The sequence below is a fragment of the Chrysoperla carnea genome, chromosome X, assembly GCF_905475395.1.
Source record: "Chrysoperla carnea chromosome X, inChrCarn1.1, whole genome shotgun sequence".
NCBI classification, from domain to species: Eukaryota; Metazoa; Arthropoda; class Insecta; order Neuroptera; family Chrysopidae; genus Chrysoperla; species Chrysoperla carnea.
In genome coordinates, this window is record NC_058342.1 from 28,260,855 (window position 1) to 28,283,114 (window position 22,260).

General features: G+C 30.9%; 1 protein-coding gene across 1 annotated transcript in view; it reads left to right on the plus strand.

Annotated features, from left to right (window-relative positions):
• Nucleotides 1-22,260, plus strand: part of LOC123303040 (probable G-protein coupled receptor CG31760) — a 159,687-nt gene that overhangs the window by 117,195 nt on the left and 20,232 nt on the right. The window contains exons 2-5 of the mRNA XM_044886137.1: nucleotides 670-738; nucleotides 3,998-4,107; nucleotides 9,997-10,211; nucleotides 11,256-11,394. Coding sequence (XP_044742072.1) covers nucleotides 670-738; nucleotides 3,998-4,107; nucleotides 9,997-10,211; nucleotides 11,256-11,394 — 533 coding nt within the window. The remainder of the gene's footprint in view (nucleotides 1-669; nucleotides 739-3,997; nucleotides 4,108-9,996; nucleotides 10,212-11,255; nucleotides 11,395-22,260) is intronic.

Below are 22,260 nucleotides of genomic sequence, written 5' to 3' on the forward strand. Positions count from 1 at the left end.
GTCTAGCCTCGCAACTGATAGCCTTACTACAGTTTGTATCCAATCAGGATCAGCCGTTCAGGTTTTTTGACAAATAAAGAAAGAAAAATATCTTACATTTAGAAATTCTTATTCTTTATTGTTATTTGGTAATCATGAGATCAAATATCGTCTTTAACCGTTTGATTACTGACGGAGGTTGCAGGTTCGAATCCAGGCAGCGACAGTCTGATTCATTATAATTAATGGGACGGTGAATTGATTACACTGTCGTTTCTTGGATAAGAAAGAAGTAACCGACTCTACTCACATCATAAATTTAATTGAATATTCGAATGTGATCCCTGTTGTAGACGGATGTCTGAAAAACGGAGATAAAACCCGATTATATTAATTAATATTATTGTTATTTTTAAGTTAAACCTCCATCCGCAAAAAACTTTGTTTATAAAACAAGCATATCTCTTGTTGTCACACTGATTTACAGTAGGCTTAAAAAATTCATTTTGCCACAGTGTCTCTTAAAGAACTTTCTGAAATTTTGTCGCCATAGTTTGTATTTGAGTTCTGCAACTCTTGTCATTAATAATATTATTGTATAAACAGGTTTTACTGCGTTCATATGATTTATGCACAAATTTAATAGTGACTTATTTTTTATTATCTTTATTGTTTTTTGCTTTGTTTAAGGTGGTGCGAGCTGCTAGTCCTGTATTGTTACGAGTAATTGCGCTAGGAGCCTTTTTCATCTACTGTACGGTGAGTATTTAAATTATATTTTTATCTAAAATAAATACATTAATTGTTAAGTAAAAAGTTGAATATTCTATCACATCCAAAATTTAACAATTTTGATAAACCAGGTATGTATTCCTACTAAACTTAGGTCATACTTTTCAAATTTGTGATCAAACTTATCCTAGCTCTAATAAATTTCAAGAATGTGGAGTCCTGGTCTCAGAATTAAGCACATAACTGATAAATAGCGAAAACATGACATAAGAGCTGAAAAGAATGAACCAAAATTAGTGAGTTTCAAAAAAAATTACAAAGATATCGGATGAAATTTGTCTGTGTTAACAAAAAATCCAATTTTTTTAACCTAACGACGTCATCAGAATCCAAAAAATTTAATTTTGATCTATCACATCCAAATTTTCTCCAATTTTGATAAACCAAGCATTAGTCATACTAAATTTGGGTTATACTTTTTAAATTTGTGATCAAATTTACCCTAGCTCTAATAGGTTTTAAGAATGTGGAATCCTCGTCTCAGAATCAATCACATAAGTGATAGCTAGCGAAAAATTGACATCACAGTTAAAAAGAATGACCCAAAATTTGTGAGTTACAAACATTCCAATAAGATCGGATCAAATTTGCCTGTAATATCAAAAATTTTTTAACTTTATGACGTCATCAGAATCCAAAAATTTTAGTTTTGCTCTATCACATCCAAATTTTATCCAATTGTGATAAACCAAGTATGTAGTCCTACTAAAATTGTTTTCAAATTTGTTATCAAAATTAACCTAGCTCTAATAGGTTTCAAGAATGCAGAGTCCTGGTCTCAGAATTAAGCACATAAGTGATAGCTAGCGAAAAATTGACATCACAGTTGAAAAGAATGGCCCAAAATTAGTGAGTTTCAAAAAAAATTCCAATGAGATCATCAAATTTGCCTGTGTTTTTAAAAAAATCAAAAACTTGCTGTTCATTTACATTGAAATTTTCCCTTTCTGCAGGAATATATTAATTAAACTGTAATACATTTAAATAATTGTACAAATGTCAATATCAAAGGACTGTAATTTTTGGCATAGTTGCTTACAAAATTAATTTTATGTTTGTTTTAAAACGCGCGTGCCTCTTTGTAACCTGGCGTCTATAGGCACGTGTCTACTTTGCCTTATGGAAATCTGCCTCTGATAAATCTTCAAAAACTATCTTCATTTTTAGAGTGAAAATGACATCCGTTGAAAAATTATAGTGAAAATTTATAGTAAAAATTATTTATAGTTAAAAGTTTCAAATACCTTCAGTTGAACCGTTTAAAATTAATGGTTGAAGATAAAAATAAATGTGTTAACAAAATACCCAAAATTAACCACAAAAATTTATTCATGATGAAAAAGTGCTGAAAACGTTTAAAAGTTTTCATAAAATACAATTAAACTAATTTGGGAAAATGTATATATAAGTGTAATTTTTAATATCCCTAGAAAATTTAGGTATAGCCACGCATATAACTATATTATGTGATTAAAGTGAATGCAGTGTGGCACACAAAAAGTCTCACGTCTATTCTTATGAACTATCTGTGTCATATGATCTGTTGTTCATTTATTTGATGAGCAGTAAATTGCTAAATTTAACCCTTTCGGTAACTCGTATGTAGTAGAATAATATGTGCTTTTAAACTGCTTGTGTTGAAGTCAAGATTAGCCATTTTGCGTCAGAAATTTAAAGAGGCTAGTTTTTTATTGACTAGTTTTATCTACAAAAAGTTATATCTACAGCGCATTTTTATACCATGTATATATGAAATATACATAGTATATTAAGTTAATTCCCAAGTTTGTAACGCTTTTTTCCCGGTTGTCTGTCTGTCCGTCTGTCATCACGATTACTCAAAAACGAAAAGAGATATCAAGCTGAAATTTTTATTGCAAGCTGAGGACGTAAAAATTGAGGTCAAGTTCGTAAATGAGCAACATAGGTCAATTGGTTCTTGGGACCGTAGGACCCATCTTTCGAACCGTTAGAGATAGAACAAAAGTTTAAATGTAAAAAAGTTCTTTATAAAAAAATAAACAACTTTTGTTTGAAACATTTTATCGTAAACATCTCTTTTTATCCGTGAGAGCGTAAACTATACGCAAATTGTATAGTATGTATTTATTATATGGGTATATTAGTTCTATATGTGTGACATGTATGTGTGTGTAATGTGACAGGGTAATCAGCACTGTCTATACATGATATTTGAACAGTTAACTCAGTCAATTGTTTGTTTTCACTCGTTTTATATAAATGTAGTCAAAAAACTGGCCTCTTAAAAATTTCTGACGTAAAAAAGTTTACTCGTCTCATCTATGACCCTCGTTAATTTTACACTACGTCAACCTAAATTGTCTATGGTAAAAAAAAAACGAAACACATTTTTTGATCCGTCCTGCACATATGATGCTTATCTTTCTAACAAGACAAAGCTTAACGAAGTTTAGTATATTTTACATTTTAAGGGAGTTTTTCTATACTTATTAATATTCTTACCATAAAATGCAATTAAAAACGTTAATTTGTCATTTAATTAAGCAATTAATGGGCGGGTTATGTAATGTAGCTTTTATTAACATCACGAAAGAATAATAATTTTCGTGCGCGTAAAATTAATCGAAAAACATACAAAAAAACAAGATAAGTAGAATAAGAATTACTAAGGTGAATTTTTAATTCGTTTTCGCGTTATCATGTATTTTTGGTTATTAATAAGTTACTAGGAGTTACCCGCTTGTATCGCGGGTCTATTCTTTTGATTCCCCTTGAGCTCTCCTTGACTTTTCACTTCAAACCACCATGAGAGTGGTCGGCTTCAAGACTCCCGTAAAGAAAGCGTAACAACAAACAAACATGCTTACTTTCGCATTTATAATATTAAAAGACACATGCTTATATTATAATTACCAAAATATTTTAGTCTACAAATTATGAAATTTTAAATATTATCAAATAATGAGTTTTTATGAGATTCATTATTGACTTTTTGTTTTACACATAAAACATCAGTTACGCCTGTGGCACGTGAATGCGTTGCCACGCCCTAGTTACGATCGAACTTTGAGAATCAATTTTTTAGATTAAATAATATAAATAAATTCTATTCGAAATGAATTAGCTTTTCAAAAGAAAAGATTTCCATGCATATAAAAAGGGATTTTAAAATATTTTAACCAACCAAAATTTTTGTGAAAGATTCAATTATATGTTATGTAATATATACAATGGTTTTTTGCAGACAATTGTGATGTATCCACGACCAAGTGTATACACTTGTACAGCACGTGTTTGGCTCCGGGAAATTGGTTTTTCACTAACATATGGTGCTCTTATGTTAAAAACATGGCGGTAAGTATTTTACATGTATATTTATATGTATTCACACCTTTAAAAAACACATTTGAATAAATATTTAACAAGTTTTTCATTTAACCATATTTTTGTGTTGTACAGTTTTCCTTTTTACTTTGTTATGGTTCTCTCAGTTAAATCAAATAAAAATTAATTTTCTTTTTAGTTGAAAATTATTTTTGTCATTGTATTTTGTACTTCAACTTCTATTTCCACTTTTGAAACAAAAAAAAAATACAGAAAAAGAAATTATTGTAATTGAGTAAAATTTTTCAATTATTTTTCGACAAATTTGTTCAAACCACTCTAAACTTTTTTTTTTTTTTTTTTGAAAATGAACTGTATAAAAAGCTACTTTACGAGCTATTTGGACCAAGACACTTGCAATCTTTTTGGGCTGGGCCAATATATTGTAAAGTGATTAAAATATTAACAAATCAACAATTGACTGATTTGATTGTTGAAATACCCTGTATAGACAGTGTTGAATATCAGGACTTGCAAAAGCAAAAGTATTCGTGTTAGGTTAGGTTAGAGTGGCTGTCATGGGTTGGGATTCACTTAGACCATAGGGTCCGTTGTGATACCGAAAAAAGATTGGCCCATCCCATACTTCATTTCAGGAGTGCTTAGACGTCGATGGACTTTAGGTCGAAGAAGTCGTCAAAGAGAGGCTGGCTCAAGTAAGTCCATCTCCTATAGCAATATCTGGGCAGTGACAAAGAATTTGAGACATAGTCTGCTCCTCCTCACCATTGTGACAGCTCCTGCAATAGTCGTGATACACTGCCAGGCTCAGGCGTTCAGCATGCCTGCTGCTCAACCAGTGTCCTGTAATAGCCGCAACAACTTTGCTAACAGAAGCCCTTGTATGTGATATAAGATCTTCGAAACGCCTACGATTGTAGTCAGACTAAAATATTTAATATAAATATACAAATAAAATAAATTTTCACGAAAATTTACACTTTCCACCTTTTTAATTAGTCTAAAGGCTTAGGGTTGAAATTAGAATCAGTAACCTCGCTACTTGAAGCGATCTATAAATTTTCAACTCTCTATCTTTTATAGTTTTGAATTTTTTTTATATTTTTTTATCTTTTTACGTCCGTGTTTTGCCTTATTTTGCGCTCTTGCGGGATAACAATGATATTTACAAAAAATGTTTGCAACAAAAGTTTTTTACAAGGAAAAATTTTATGTTTAAACTCCTGTTCTATTTCCTTTACAAGATGGGTCCGACGAACTCGGGCCCATCTTAATAAAAAATCGGACTTTGATCGTGGGTGTAAAGCAATATGGTATACAAAATTTATTGATAAACTTCGAACATCAAAATAGAGCCATGTAAAAAGTAATTTTTATGCAATCTTATATAAACAGTGATATCATTTTCTATATATACTATGTACAGAGTGTTACAATAATTTTCAAGAAAAAATGAATGTAATTGTAATGCTATGTGGGGGATATGATAAAAACTAACTGTTACCTGCCCGCTTCTAACTTTCTTCAAAGATAATAATCAAAATTAACGTTAAGAATGAACATGGATGTACAATATGATGCTTATTCCCCTCTATTCTCTTCTATTTATACAACACTCCCTCCCCTCTTTAATTTTATTTGTCTCTTATTACCAAATGTTAACATAATAACCTGTACAGTGACTTCCATCACTTACTTCTAGTCCTTGCATCTGGGAAATATATGCGCGCGCATTTTACATACAATATATGACATTTATATTTATATCTTATACTAGTTGACTCGGCGAACTGCGTATACTCAATGTCACAAAAAATGCTCGTTTTAAAACATTCTAAGTGTTACTATTATAACATAACATATGATGAGTACGCTTAGAATGTTTTAACTGTGGCACTTTTTTTGACAGTGAGTGTACCTCCTAACAGTCGATTCTTTTTTTTAATACTTATTCTTTCTCGGAACCCCTCTACTAAAAATTTATGGTATGGTATTAAAGTTCAAATTGACTTTTAATTATTATTACGAATCTTCTGTATGGGAATATAGAAAAGTGTTGTTTTTAGTCTTTTTCAGGCAATTTTTAAAATTTTCCTCTTCGTAAAAACCATACTCGTACTTCAAGGAATATTATAAAAAACGAATTAACGAAATCGGTTCAGCTGTTCTCGAGACTTGCGCTTAGCAACACATTCACCGATTCATTTTTATGTTATAGATTATGAATGTTTCCGTGAGCACAAGATAGTTGTGAGCACTAACGCGCGGATATGTATTGTGAGGGGCTCAAATTAGGGCAAAAATTTGGTTCCCTTTTTCTCAAAAACTGTAAAAGATGGTGAGTTGAAAATTGTTAGATAGATTCAATGATTCTAATTTCATACTAAATCCTTCCGATAACTGAAATTTTGAATACAGTAGAATTTTAGTTTTTTAAAGCAAGTGCTTTGAATTAGTTTTATGAATCTCTAGAGGGGGGCAGAGCTGCCCCTAAACGCGCCCTCCTCCCCTCTGGCGACACTCATACAAAATAGTATTTCAAAATTTCAACTCGCTCACAAATATGTACAGATATTGCGTTGTACAAATGTTCAGACCCTGTAGATTTATTTGTATTTCTAATATCATTATATTTCCGAAAGAAAATAATTGATGGCCCACCCAATAGCAAATACTTTCAGAAAACTTGTACCATACAACACAAAATATTTGTGTTACGATAAAAGAATCGAAGGACTAAAGAAAGAGTTACATATAAATTGACATAAATTGTCAAACATATATTCACTGATAAAAGCAATTTCGTCAAATAAGATGTAGATTCTTACAACAATATCAATGAATAAGATTGCTTGTTACGTGCTTTCAAGACTTTATTACCATCCGGCTTTGATAAACAAATTTTCTAATATCCATACCATGGAGACGAAAGCAGTAAGCAAATTGTTACTATCGATGGGGATATGCTGGTGTATTATATGACGATATATAAACATATGATATGTTATGTAATATCCATAGATACATGAAATCTTCATTTTGTATTCTATATCATTAGCTTCGAAGCAACTAGAAAAAAAGTTCTACAATATTTTTATGTTAAATGTGAACATGTTATGTGATCTTGTACATTTATGTTCATGAAATAATGCAAGGGAACACGATTTCTTCAAAACTTGAGCCAGCAACAAATGGATTACTATTGATTTCAGTTTCATAAGCCTACACCTTAAAATATAGTAGATATTATAAAAATGATCAATATGTTTATTTCCAACTATCTTTTAACTATTAACAAGAAGTTGTCTCAATCACAAATGGACTAGACATGATAGATATGTTTTCGTACTAATCTAATTCTATATTTAAAGCAAACATAAAGATACGTTATTTTAATTTGTATATTCGCTTTATTTACACAATTATATATTCCAATTAAGTACAATTTTATTTTCCATCATTAAAATGACTTTAAACTCAAATCAATCTCTTTCATAAAAGTAATGATTTTGTTTATTTAACTTCAGTGATTTTGTATCAATGAATTCATATTTTAAATTCAATCCCATTCTATTGTTAAGACAAATATTTAGCTATACTTGTTCCAATCGTTAGAAAAGTATTTTTACTTCATTTCAATATGACCAACTTTGGGATGAGGTTGGCATTCTTTTCATTTTTTTTTTTCAATGTTCCATCAAAGTCCGTTTACATATCTAATATTTTACAGAGGCTGATTTATATTTAGAGGCGTTTCTCAGTTAAAATTTCCAAAAAATCATTTTTACATAAAATTTTCCTTATGAAGAAATTCCTATTAGTTCCTTAAAAAGCGACGCGTTATAAAAACGCTTTTTAATCATTTTACTCGTAACTACGTTTTTCAAACTGGTAATTTGTTTTTCTTGTAGTATAAAACCTTTTAAAAGATAGAAAACCCCTCCATTTGAAGTGAACCTTCTTCGTAACGTCATCAGATTGGATTATGACGAAACTTGATATCCTGGCCCCGCTTCTTTTCATTGTCTAATATTACCGATAACTTTAATTTTAATTCCCCGGGGGGGGGGGGCTTGTGTTCTAAAATTTAACAATATTTGATTCTTTTCCCCATTCACAGATGGCAATTTTCTGTTATTCTACGTAATCAATTAAAAAATTATAATATATATAAATTTTGTTTCAATGTAAACCGAGTTTGATCTCTCGTGGGTCGAGGGTCTCCCACCCCACTTTGTTTATTATTTTTGTACATAGAAAATTTCACCCCAAAAAAATGGTGTAAAAAAAACTTACTTTCTAAAGAATTTTCGTCTAGATTTGAGTTTCACGAATCGAATCCCATTTGAGTTAAAAAAGAAAAAACTTACAGGAGGCCAACATCAGGTGTCCCATCAGCTTGAACTTTTGGAATGCGCTTTCTCTGGCGGTCAAAATGGCCCAAAAGCACCATACAAATTTTTTTGTAAACTTTATGGCGTGTAGATACAATATAAACCAAACACTTTTTAATATTTAAAAAGTGTTTTTTCTTTCGCAATTTCAAAGAAGAAAGTCCCATTAACTCTTCTTGGACACTTTTGGTTGTTACTCGAAATGTATAAATAATATAGCCAGCCTCTTCGTGAATCAATTAAAAATTGTAATTCCGCATTTTCTGTCCCATTACCACAGAACAAAGCCGATGGTCTTTGAGAAAATTTTAAGGACTTCAATATTCTAAGCCATTCTTTCTATCTGTAGAATTGAAAGCGGGATTTCCCTTTGACAAGCGGGATAGCTTAACCAATTTCCATCTTAAAATAATTGAATTTTGTCAATTATTTTGCTCCCATTTCTTTCCCTTGATTTCAACAATTTCAACTAGGTAAAACAATGTAAAACGTTCGATAAAATATGGTTCACTGATTTCTGTAAAACCATACAATCGAGATAGTATTGTTTGTATCAACTTCTATACTTCATATTTTCCAAATCTTTTCATACGGAAACAAAAACTATAAAAGTACAACTTTATCAAGAAAATATTTTTATAATAGTCTATTTATTTAAAGAATGTCTATTATTCGCAATGTTTCTACATTATATGATTTTAAATATGATAGATAGAGACTACTCGAGTTTTTATTTATGATTTTTTTACTGTTTATAGTTGAAAAGTGTTAAATAAGTACTGTTTAAGAACCCCCATTTTTTTTCGTCAGTTAAAAAAAGAATGTTTAACAAGCTCCCTTGAAAATTGCATAAACAGTATGAGCCACCGTGAACCGGAAATCCATCTATTCAATTAATTTCAATTCATTCTTATTCCGATTCAATACTACTCATTGAAAAATTTTATTAAATTTCAATAAAAGATGTTTTTTCTCTATGAATTCCTATTCATTTTCTTCAAATGTTTTGGAAGATCGATTTAGTAGAAAATCTATTGCAGTTTTCTACTAAATCGATTGATTTCTTATTTTGCTCTTAAATCTTGATCATTAAATTGTTCTTAATCTTTAATCTACTCTTGTGTCGAAAACGACCCATTTTAGATTCTTTTCAAGGTTCTGCATCCTAAGGGCAACCAGCAGGATTCTATTACTAAGACTCCGTTGTCGATCTGTCTGTCTGTCACCAGATTGTACCTCATAAACAGAAAAAATTACTTATTATTGATTTTTCAGTAAAATCTTTAGAGTATCGCGTTGTTCAGCGAAAAATTTTCTATCAAAATGAATTCTTTTTATTTTAAAATCTTTACTCATTTTCTGAAAAAGTTATATAAAGATGTAAATGACGTTTTCGAATTTCGATGCACGAAGGTAGAAAACGCAAGGTTTTTTGAAGGAAGGTTGAGGTTAAACCTGATGACTCAATTAATTTTCTCTAATTAATTTTGTCTTTTTTTTATAGGATATCGGTGATATTTCGAGTCCGGTCAGCTAAAGCAGTGAAAATTACGGATTTTAATCTACTGAAACGTTTAGGAGTAATTGTAGCTATATTCACAGTTTTTCTAGTAATACGAACATTGGTATCACCACCGTTAGTGATTGTTGGACGTACAGCCGATGACCTAAAGGCATATTTATGTCCCACAGATTGGTGGGATCATTCTTTCACCACATGTAAGTACCTGATTTTTTATTTCACAAAACTTTTATGTTCCACTTACGACCAGGGACGTATTATCCGCAAGGCAAACTAGACATGTGCCTAGGGACGCGACGATTGATAAAAAAAAGTTTTTTGTGTTCAAAGTAAAAATTTTTTCGTGAGTTTCTTTTTGTAACTACGGTGAACCTACAAATACCGAAGTGTATTGTTTCAAAAATTTTGCATGCATATTTTAGAAGCATTAAACCTAAATTAAGAAGCATTAAAGTTTCCTAAAATGTTGATTTTGCTTATAAAAAGCCACCAAAAGTTTATTTCGGAAAAATACACACGCTTTCTTGCCAAAAACTTAAATTAAATTTTAAATCTTTTTTAAACTGTCAAAAACGCGGGCATCCAATTTGATGACGTAATATCGGTATCATTATACGAAATAACACATATAAGTTTGACAGATATATGCATAGACATCTGATTATAATAAATATAAACACTTATTATCTATGGATATATTATACCCAGCTGTCTACTCTGAAATAACTGAAGGTCTATGGCTCATACCGATATGACATCACTGCATGGCTTGCCCGCGTTTTAGATCACGTGATATACAGTTTAAAAATTACGATTTTTAATTTTAATATTACAAAAGAAAAATGTGCTTTTATGACTCGAAATCAGAATATTTAAGTATATTTTTACATAAATTTTAACTTTTTTCAAATTTCATAATTAATTTTTGACTAACGATAATACCCCATAATTAGACGAAACCTCGAAGATACCGAATCGATAAATGCAAAAATTTTGTATGGGATAATTTCGAAGCATTATACCTTCGAATGATTAGTTGTTAGAAAAACCCATATTAAATTTGATTATAATTAAATTAATTGCTATTATCAAATAAGACAACTTTGATTCTGATTCGAAAATTTTCACAATTGGAAGAAAAATGATTTTATTGTCAGCATATTTTTTTAATCACTTACCACACATGAATACACATGCGTTCAAAATGATTAATTTGATTTTTATCTTATTATTTTTTACAGTAGAAGTGATTTTTTTGGTATGGGGAATACGGTTATGTATTGTGGTCCGTAAAGCACCATCTGAATTCAACGAGAGTCGTTTCATATCAATGGCAATCTACAATGAATTTTTATTATCTGTATTTTTGAATATTTCAATGTAAGTATTAACACAAACCAATATCTCTTAATTTTCTTTTTAATTAATTATATATTTTTTATATCACCTGACCATTAAAATAGGCTAGCTTGTATGGGTACTATCACCTTGAAATGAAATGTCATTCAAATTTTCACCTGGAAAATTTCAGGAGATAGTTATGCTTTTAAAAATCTATATTATAACAGTCCTTTTGGCGCTCTCTATTGATGACGTATAAATATGTGACCTATCAATTGGACCTATCAACACAGAATTTACGCACGTTATATTAAGTTTTCTAATAAAATGCCGTAGAATAAAATAATAATAATAGGGGTTTAACCTCCGTTTTTATGGCATATGCCTTATCACAAAAGCCACCCACATCATTATTTGTTAATCTTTATTTATTCAATTTACAAACATATTTACAATTACATTTTTGATGTGGGTGGAGTCGGTTACTTCGTTCTTATCCAAGCGACGACAATTTGATCAATTTTGTACTCCCATTCATTATAAATTGTTCACACTACCGCTGCCTAGATTCGAACGCGCAACCTATGTCTAAATAATCCAACGTTCTAAGACTGACGCCTTAGACCGCTCGGTCATTTAGAGCGTAGAATAATATAGCGCAATGTAATACCATATAATTTAATTAACAGTTGTGATGGGCTGGTGTAGTGCATGGTATATGCATGAAAGAGATGCTCTCAGCCTCGGAAATTCAGGACCTGATAAATGAAATTATCAGCGGAAAGGTGGTAAAACACATATATGGTACCACAATGGGCTCTATAGCCTAAGTGTGTCCTTCGTAGACAGTGAATATAACCTAATCTAACCTTCTTTGAACTGACAATACCTATACTACCTAGCCTATTATAAAAAAGTTGAAGGGAGGCCTATGTCACTTTTATGTTCATGTAAATTAATATTTTTTTATTGACCTACATAAATAAAGTGTTTTTTATTCGAATTGAACTTAATAAACAAAGTTCATTATTTCCGTATTTGTGTTTTAATAATAAATTAATTAGCTGCTCCCGTTCGTTAAAAAAAAAAGAATTGCTTATAAAAACTCTGAAGTGAATTTTGTTTTTTCCTATTTAATGCGTTTCGTTTCGTTCTTTTATATTTATTTTTGTTTTTATCGTCGTGTAGTATGACAGGCCTGGGATACATTAAAATCGGTTTACTATACAATCGAATTAAAAAAAATTGATGGTTTCATAAATAAAATTTTATTTTTTTCATAAATAAATATAACTTTCTTCTATTTTCGAATAATTCGAGCAATCAGCTTTTCATGAAACCCAATTTTTTTCTATAAATAGATTTCAGCTAGTATTGATACTACGAACAAAATTTTGTCTGTCTTGCAATCTGTCTGTCCGTCTGACAACACGATAACTCAATATTAAAAATACGAATACGCCATAAATGAAATTAAGGAAGGTATATACAATTAAGATTACACTGATTAGTTGCAATCGACATCGTGTGGCATGCGGTATCTTTTCCTGAAAAGCAACGTATGTGGGTTAAATTGACCCCGTTCGTTGATTTCCGGTAAATAATTTTCCCGGGATGAGAGGAAAAATGATTTGGACATGGTTTGGATGAAGGTTTAGATCGTTGGGGCTAATTGATAAATTTATGTACCTACAGTTTACACTGTTCTAAGTATCTGTCAAATTGTAATGTCAGTAACGTCATCCAATCAGCTTCATTCGGGTGACTAGTGCTTGGTCAATGCGCATGATCCTTATGCGCAATGATATTCGAGTATTTTTTGACGTTTCAAATAATAAATTACAAAATCAAACTTAAATTAAAAACTATAAATAAATTAGGAAAGTAAATAATCTTTTATTTTCACATTCCATTACTAAATCTAGAAATTCAACCTTGATTTTGTAAACTAAGAGTAATTACGATTAGCTAATTCATACTGATGATGACTACTTGGTAGTCGAAGTACGTATTTATATAATACAAAAAAATGATGTAGGAAATTGGGAAAAAATATCCTAGAGTTTTATTATCTTTGATAATTTTTATATATCTGAAACGTACACTGAAAAAATATTCTAAACGATTAGTTTTACCGTAGAGTTTTCAAATGAATAGAGGATCCCATGTGTTAAAATCATATATGTAATACTCATATATTGCCAGCACCCTATGTTCGTCAATGAGAGAAACCGGCGAAAACAAGCGAGACAAAGCAAAAGTACTTAGTGCGTTATACGCATGTGCTGTAACCATGCCTTCTTTTACGATAAGCCATTTGGCCATGAAGAGACCCATTTACAAAACAGTCGCGATCTTTTGATTATTGAGTAAGAGGAATATGTTCTGCATCGGAATCTTTTCGCCTGTTCCTCTCACTCTGATGGCAAAAAAGAAATATTACATATATAGTTGAAATTGATGGAATATGAAGTCGGTATGAAGCTAGCGCCTCCAAACGAGTGTGTAGAACAAACAAAATGAAACCACGCAAGCGCATGTTTAACAAGTTTATACAGTGTATGAAATCGTAACAAAATACTCCGTACAATGATTTCATTTAGTTCCTAACCCCTGAAGCGCTGAGAATGCTTCAATATTAAAAACTTTTTAATTTATTTAACGCCATGTAAATCTTCTATCCAGTTATATAAAGATCAGTGTTATGAAATATTAAAAATAATTTACATGATGTAATTTTGTATTATATTTAAGCTGAATTCTGAAAACTTTTATGATACAGGGATTTTATTTTAAATATAATATACTTTACAAGAAAAACTATTTCGGTCTTTAAGCACATATATCAAAAACAATTTTTTTGCCAGGGCATTTTTGGATAAAATACCTGATTTTTTATATGAAGTTGGACTAAGTCTAAATCAATCCTGTAAGTTTTACGGGGAGTTGTACGATTATTTAAATAATTAGTCTTATGGATAAACGGTAGATGGATGATATGTTTTCATGTTTTCTCCAAAAGTAGTCGATGGTAATTAAACAAAAATCTATTTAAATTAGTTAAAACCTGAATAAATAATTAAAAAAACCCGTTGTGTTCGACTAATTAAGGATGTGTGATATCACATGCAAATTTTTTCCCAATTTTGACAAACCAAGTATGTAATCCTACCAAATTAGGGCCATACTTTAATAGGTTTCAAGAAAATGGAGTCTTGGTCCCGATCTTAAGCACATGGCATCAGTGATAGCTAGCGAAAACTGACATAACAGCTAAAAAAATGACCCAAAATGAATTAGTTTCAAAAAAATTCCAATAAGATCGGATCAAATTTGCCTGTGTTATCAAAAAAACTTAATGACGTCACCAGAATCCAAAAAATTTAAATTTGCTCTAGCACATCCAAATTTTATCCAATTTTGACAAACCAAGTATGTAATCCTACTAAATTTGGTTCATACTTTGCAAATTTGTGATCAAAATTAACCTAGCTCTAATACATTTCAAGAATGTGGAGTCCTGGTTCCGGAATTAAGCACATAAGTGATAGCTTCAAAGAACACAGCTGAAAAGAATGATCCAAAATAAGTGGGTTTCATTTGAATTTTTTAACTTGAAGGTGCCAAATGGAAAACGGTTTAGCAAAAAAATTCTTCTTGCAACTTTCGACTTAAGCAACAGAGATTACGTATACTGATGGTGTTCAGATCAATGCGGCACAACTTGCAATTGTATCCCTTCCTAAAAGTCGTCAGGTTAATCTAACATTTTTGCAACTGAGTTTTCTGAGTAATACCTTAAAAAAATTCGTTCACAATTTTCCGAACTCATGCGCTATTACGGCCTACACTAAAATGGGTATTTACCTTTTGAATTAAAGTTCATTTTAGAGCACATTGCGCTTGAAACACACATAAGCTTTCACAAGCTTTCATGAGCTTTGTTTATGTATCATATAAAAATTATTATATTAAATTAATACCACAAAATAGGCTAAATGTTTTTTAACAATAATACAATTAAAATGATTCTATTTATGGAGAAGCAGTGAAAGCTTGAAGGCAAAACATTAAACAAAAATTATATATATATATATATATAAAAGTTGTTTTAACGATCACGTTATAACAAAAATACTTGTTTATTGTTTTTTATCCCCGTATGTTATATAACAATATATAGTATTATCCCATTCTACAGTATGTCCCAAAACTAATGCCTGCACGCTGCACTTTTGCGTACAGCTCTAAAATGAAGCACGTTGTTAATTGGAATTATAAAATGACATTTAAAACAAAAAATTGACATAAGGAAATTCAAACTTTACGAAAATATAAATGAAAAATACTTTATTATTTTCATTTGTTTTACAGCATGGAAACTTTCTAAATGAATGTTGACTTTACCTGGTTTTCACGATTTCCATAACATTTTTTTGTATATTATAATTATTCTTATTTGACTATATTCGAGTTAAAAAAAAATTCCAGGTACTTCCAGCGTAAATCTTTTATGATAAATTAAATTAAACTCTCCCATCGATTAATTATCTTCAATCTCACCCTTGTTCGGCGAAATTACATGCCAAAGGAGGAAAAACCTGTTGTGATTCTGAAATATTCATTGGTAATTGTAATTTGTTCGAAATTTCATGACTTTTATCACAGATTTTACGCAGATATAGCCATCATTGGCGCAGCATAGGAGCTTTCCTGAGGGTACATTTTTCACTATTGCCTCTTTTAGCTACCCTCATGGTAGCCATTTGCAAAAATCCTCATGTTTAGCAATAAGATAACCATTCTTGCCATCATTGTTGTAGGCAGAAAACTTTACTTGTGAGACGGACTATATTTCCAACACCAAATAATTTTCCAAAAACATTGTACATTCTGTATAAATTCTGGCGCATAGACAATAGAAAAAACAGTACGGCCCATACTATTTACGTATGTTCAAGGGGTGGGGGAAAGGTGTAAGGTATACAAAATACAAGAAGGGGTGTATTGTGTTAGCCAATTCGTCGTTATGTAGTTAAAATATTACATTTAAATGGTGAAAGAAAAACAACCCTTTTATAAAAAAAATAATAATATTATATAAAAATAAACAACCATTGTTATTTCCTTAGTCTTTTTTTCAAAAAATAACTGAAATGCAGGTGAATTATTTGTACAGAGTGCACAAATCATTTTTTTTTTTTTTAAATATATTTATTTGTACGAATATTAAGAATTTAGGCATTTTGATACCAAATCGAAAGTGTTACCAATTTTGTGTGGCTATTAATGAGAATACAACATGTCTTCTGATAAAGCAAGTTGATTCTCTGTACGCTTTACGATAAATTAACTATTAAAAACAGCCCTTCTTCCATGATGGTATATCATGAAGTCGTAATAAATGTTGATTTTTAGTCAGTTTTTAAAGTAATATAAATATACTAGTGACCCACCCCGGCTTCGCACGGGTTATCCATAAGAGATAAACATATGCCATCACGAACTTTTCTGTAGACCTTTTCAATGTGTACAATACTTAGTACATTATTTTGATAAAACTCGTAGGGTTCAGCCTGCGTTTGCAATGTATGCGGAAAAATGTAATTATTTACGACATCACATTAGAAACCTCAAAAATAGCAGTACTTCTCCACTATTTAATGGATGTTATTATACATATAAACCTTCCTCTTGAATCACTCTATCTATTAAAAAAACCGCATCAAAATCCGTTGCGTAGTTTCAAAGATTTAAGCATACAAAGGGACATAGGGACAGAGAAAGCGACTTTGTTTTATACTATGTAGTGATTAGAAACTTGCACATTGTGTGCATCATTTTGCAAAAAAACTATAAGGCAGTTTGTTATGGCATTAATTCTTAAGTATCAATCAACTCTTAATCACAAGGTACAGACATAAAAATTTTACACAAGCATGGCTCGAACAAAACGAACAAACATGAAAATTCTGCACAAACGTGACTTAAATAGAACGAATATAAAAGTTTCACAACTGATTTATTATCGTCATACCAACAAAATAAACTGAAAAGTCCTCTAAATACTAAAATTATGAACCAAATCAATTCGTACTACTCTAGTTGCTGAGATCAAATCTATCGTGGTGGCGATTCAGCAATCATAATGCTAATTTTTGTTTTTCGACTCTGTGGTGGCCCGGCAAAATTTTCAAAAACTCGGCTGCCCAGGAAAACTTTCTAAGCTCGTCACTGTCAAGCGAGGCCCGAGCAGGTATTCGTCACCAGTAACCTTAAAACCTTTAGAAAAGGTTGAGTCTGCTCATACCGATTTTGATATTGTATAATGATTGTTCGTTTTCTACTATTTCTTTCAAATGAAATGAAAAATTTCATAAGCATTAAAATATTAAATTATAGAAAGTGTTAGTGTTCCCTAAACTATGTAACACCAGATGTCGTGGTATTTGAAAAATAGATAGCTTACAAAAGTATAATCAGAGTAAAATATTTGATAACATACAGACACTCACAAAGAAAAATTTTAAATCGAAATGAAAACTTGCTCCTTGGTGTTTTTCAACGTATAAAAATACCGGTAAAATTAAAATTGATTACCGCGGGCAACTTAAGAAAATTTTAATTGAAAAAACGTGTTTATTATGTTTTATATTTGAAAAGTTCTAGTATATATTATAGGAACGTGTCTTTTTGTTAGTCGTCCAATTTTCCTTACAAAATTTTCCATGTTGCATAAATTTTGCATTTTTGTTTTAAAATAAACAATATATTATTTATACGAGCACTGAGCAGCATTGTGTAAATTATTTTTGAGGTTAGACCATACAGTCAGTTTATATATAAATTAATGTAATTTAAACGACTGTTACTGTTAGCGTTTTAGGTTTATGAAAATATATATTTTTCATGCATACCGCATACATGCTTAGTGAATTTTATTACATTACAAGTTGCACCAAAAGTTATATCTACAGTCCACACATTTATACACTCCTGTAAAATATCTTTTTTTCATACATGATGTTAGTTGTCCTATTAGCTCAGTTAGTTAAGGCGTAACCAATTCCGTCCGTGGTTTGCCTGGTGTAGTGCATGGTATATGCATGAAGGAGGTGCACTCAGCCTCTGAATTTGAGGAGCTGATAAATGAAATTATCAGCGGAAAGGTGGTAAAACACATATATGGTATCACAATGGGCTCTATAGCCTAAGTGTGTCCTTCGTGGACAGCCAATATAACCTAACCTAAATATGATGTTACCTAATATGGGGGAAGTTAACATTTTATTTCAATCCTTCTGTGGATCCAGTTGTATAAGAATAAAAAGTGTTTTACACTTTTGAAATCAATTGACTCGGTTAATTGTTGAAATGCCATGTATTGACAGTGTTGATTACGTAATCGTTTGTTTTTTTACGTCATGTAAGTATGGAAAAATAAACAAACACATACATAATATATGTAACGTATAAGTTTAAAAAATATACATTAGGTAATTGTATATAGATACTATATAATGTTCTTGAACTAATTTGCGCCCTCACGGGGGAAGAGTGATGTTAACGAAAAAATTTTTCAAACAAAAGTTGTTTATTTTTGAATAAAGAACATTTTTTACACTTAATCTTTCGTTTACAAGATGAGTCCTACGGACCCAAGACCGTTATATTTTGCTCATTTACAAACTTAACCTCACTTTTTACGCCCTCAATACGCTATAAAAATTTCAGCTTGATATCTCTTTTCGTTTTTGAGTTATCGTGTTGACAGACAGGCGGACAGACAGGCAGACGAAAGAAAAACCGGAAATGGGTTTTATGAATACCTATACTAAAATTTTGTTTGTAGCATCAATATTTTTAAACGCTATAAACTTGTTACTAAACTTAGTATACCTCGAGATATTTACATGGTACAAAAATATTTAAATATATCAATATTATACATTGCCACTGTTTTAGGGTTAGATTTAAAATTTATTTTTACGTATGACATTCATTTGCTTTTAAATTATTAGATACACCTTATTACGGACCTTATTTAATATAACAAATGGATATTTCAATAAGTTAAAATATTATTCTGGCGTTCGACTTTTATCTACGGACTAATAAAACACGACAAGTAATGAAATTAACATGGAAAATGGTTGTATAATGTGTTCTTCTGATTGAAAAACGATGGTAGTTGATAGCAGAAAGCTCGGCGTGAGCACAAATAATTTATACAAAAAAACATCAAGCGTGTATCAAGCCAGGATACTTGATGTTCATTTATTACATAATCATTTACAATTTTATTAGTACTTCAAAATGAGAACTTATTCAAATCAGTGAATATTAACCCAAACAAGACAACAAAACAATTTAGTTTTTTAACCGGAATTATCTTTATTTACATGCAAAATGACCTATAAAAAGTCTATTACAAAATCATTTGCGCCAAAAAAAGTTTATCGAGGTTAAAGGATGCGAAAGTAGCTTTTCCTTAAATATCCCTTAAAGTATTTTGTTTGTCCAGCTTTTCATGTTTCATGTTTTTCATTAGTAAGGAGTCTTCACGATCAACTAGTCTCAGGGGTATCAACAAACTTAATGCGGTCCTCATTGACTTGACAAGATAATAATCCCTCCCTTATTTTGTTTGCTCGGTTTATCAAGTTTGTTAGTAACGAGTCTTCACGATCAACTAGCCTCAGGGGCACCAACAAACTTAATGCGGTCCTCATTGACTTGACAAGATAATAATCCCTCCCTCATTTTGTTTGCTCGGTTTATCACGTTTGTTAGTAACGAGTCTTCACGATCAACTAGCCTCGGGGACATCAACAATCTTAATGCGATCCTGGAGGTGACCGTATGACTCATGGAGGTTATAAAGAAGGAGAACGATCGCTATAGAAAATATTGTCCCCAAAATATGAACAAAATAAGTCAGGCGCTGGGATCGCTAAGTTGTCTTATTAAAAGCGGGCTGTTGTGCGCTAATTTCAAATGATCTATCAACGTTTAATATACGTGTATATAATATCATTCAAAGGAAAAAAAAGCAAATAATGAAATTATTATTACTTATTATTATTATTTACTAATGAATATATTATAAATTATCTATTCTACTTTATAAATTTGAATGGTACTAACTTCATCTACTTGTACTCATAAACAGCTAACTTCGCAGATACTACTTACCGATGACAGCGCGGCTAGTGGCTGAAAAATGAACTATAAATTCTACAAATTTTCACGGATAGACGAGCTAATGCGTTAGCGTGTAGCGATCGTTCTCCTTCTTTATAACCTCCATGGTATGACTTTAAAAAAGGAATTGAATAGCGGTTCGGAATGCTAAAGAACAAACAAAAAAACCAACGGATATTATTTCACGCTTATACAGGTTAAAAATAAAACACAGGAGACGCGATGAGAGATACTTAATTTGCATAAAAATACTCTTTCCGTCCTTTTTTTTTTTTATATTCTATCATAATATATACAACAGAGGAAAACTGTCAACGGGTTGACATATCTTTAATTAAAATAAGGCTGATTTTTCACTATAATTAAAAAATACATTTGCATATTCGTTTGTAAGCCATATATAACCATATCGTAATATAATAATTGTGTATATTATTATTTTATTTATGATAAATTGCCGCTCTCTTGTTGGAAGTAATAAAAATTTTCCACACATATTTTCTTCGTACATCCTCTATCTTCTATACATTATAAATGCGAAAGTAAGCATGTTTGTTTGTTTGTTACGCTTTCACGTTAAAACTAGCGAATGGTTTTTAATGAAACTGTACAGCAATATAGCTGATATACCAGAATAACACATGAGATATAATTTATAAAGATTTATTAATAAAAAAAAATTAAAAATTAATTTAATTTGACATTACCATAAATTACAGATTTCTGTAAAAATTGTGAATATAAAATATTTCACGGCCATCTTCTCTGATATACTCAATGAATAATTACTATTATACATTAAAAAAAATATAAAGCCATACATATATTTTACTTGTGTAAAACAATCCTTATTTCGAGTGTTATAGAAAGGGGATAAGTGAGAGCAATCTTTATCAATCTTTACTTTTAAATCCAGCGAAGCGGGTGGGTATCTCTCTAGTTTTCATAAGAATGGAGTTTTCTGTTGAAGTTGATATCTATTGACAACAATCTAAAGATGTGACAACTAGTCTCTATCTCATAATTAATTTTATTCACTGAAATACAATATAATCTTGATAATCGAAACACTCGATAATCGGAAACGATCGTTATGTTATCAGAACACTTCTCCCCCGCCCAAGCTTTTCATCCCGCCGTCTATGCAATCACTCAAATTGTATATACATCTAATACGATTCATTGTTAGGTTAGGTTAGGTTATATGGCTGTCCACGAAGGACACACTTAGACTATAGAGCCCATTGATACCGTATATGTTTTTACCACTTTTCCGCTGATAATTTCATTTATCAGCTCCTCAATTTCAGCGGCTGAGTGTACCTCCTTCATGCATATACCATGCACTACTCCAGCCCATCACAACTATTAATTAAATTAATTTTGTTGCGACGGCGGGAATCGAATCCACTACCCTAAGCATACCTCGGACAGAATTAGTTATGCTTTAACCAAATGAGCTAATAGGGCGAGATGATTCATTGTTATGATTCTAAAATCTCAATAGCATCACAATAACCTGTGTACAGGGTAGCCCGAAAGAACATGAAAAATCAAAATTGCTTATTTGCGTAGAAAAATTAGTTTAAAAAATATCCTACCGGGTTAATCACCGGCTACCTGCGTCAGGAGCATGTTGAAAACGGGATCCTACAAAAATTTTCAATGCGATAATTAAGAGGTTTCGAAAATAATAAGGTT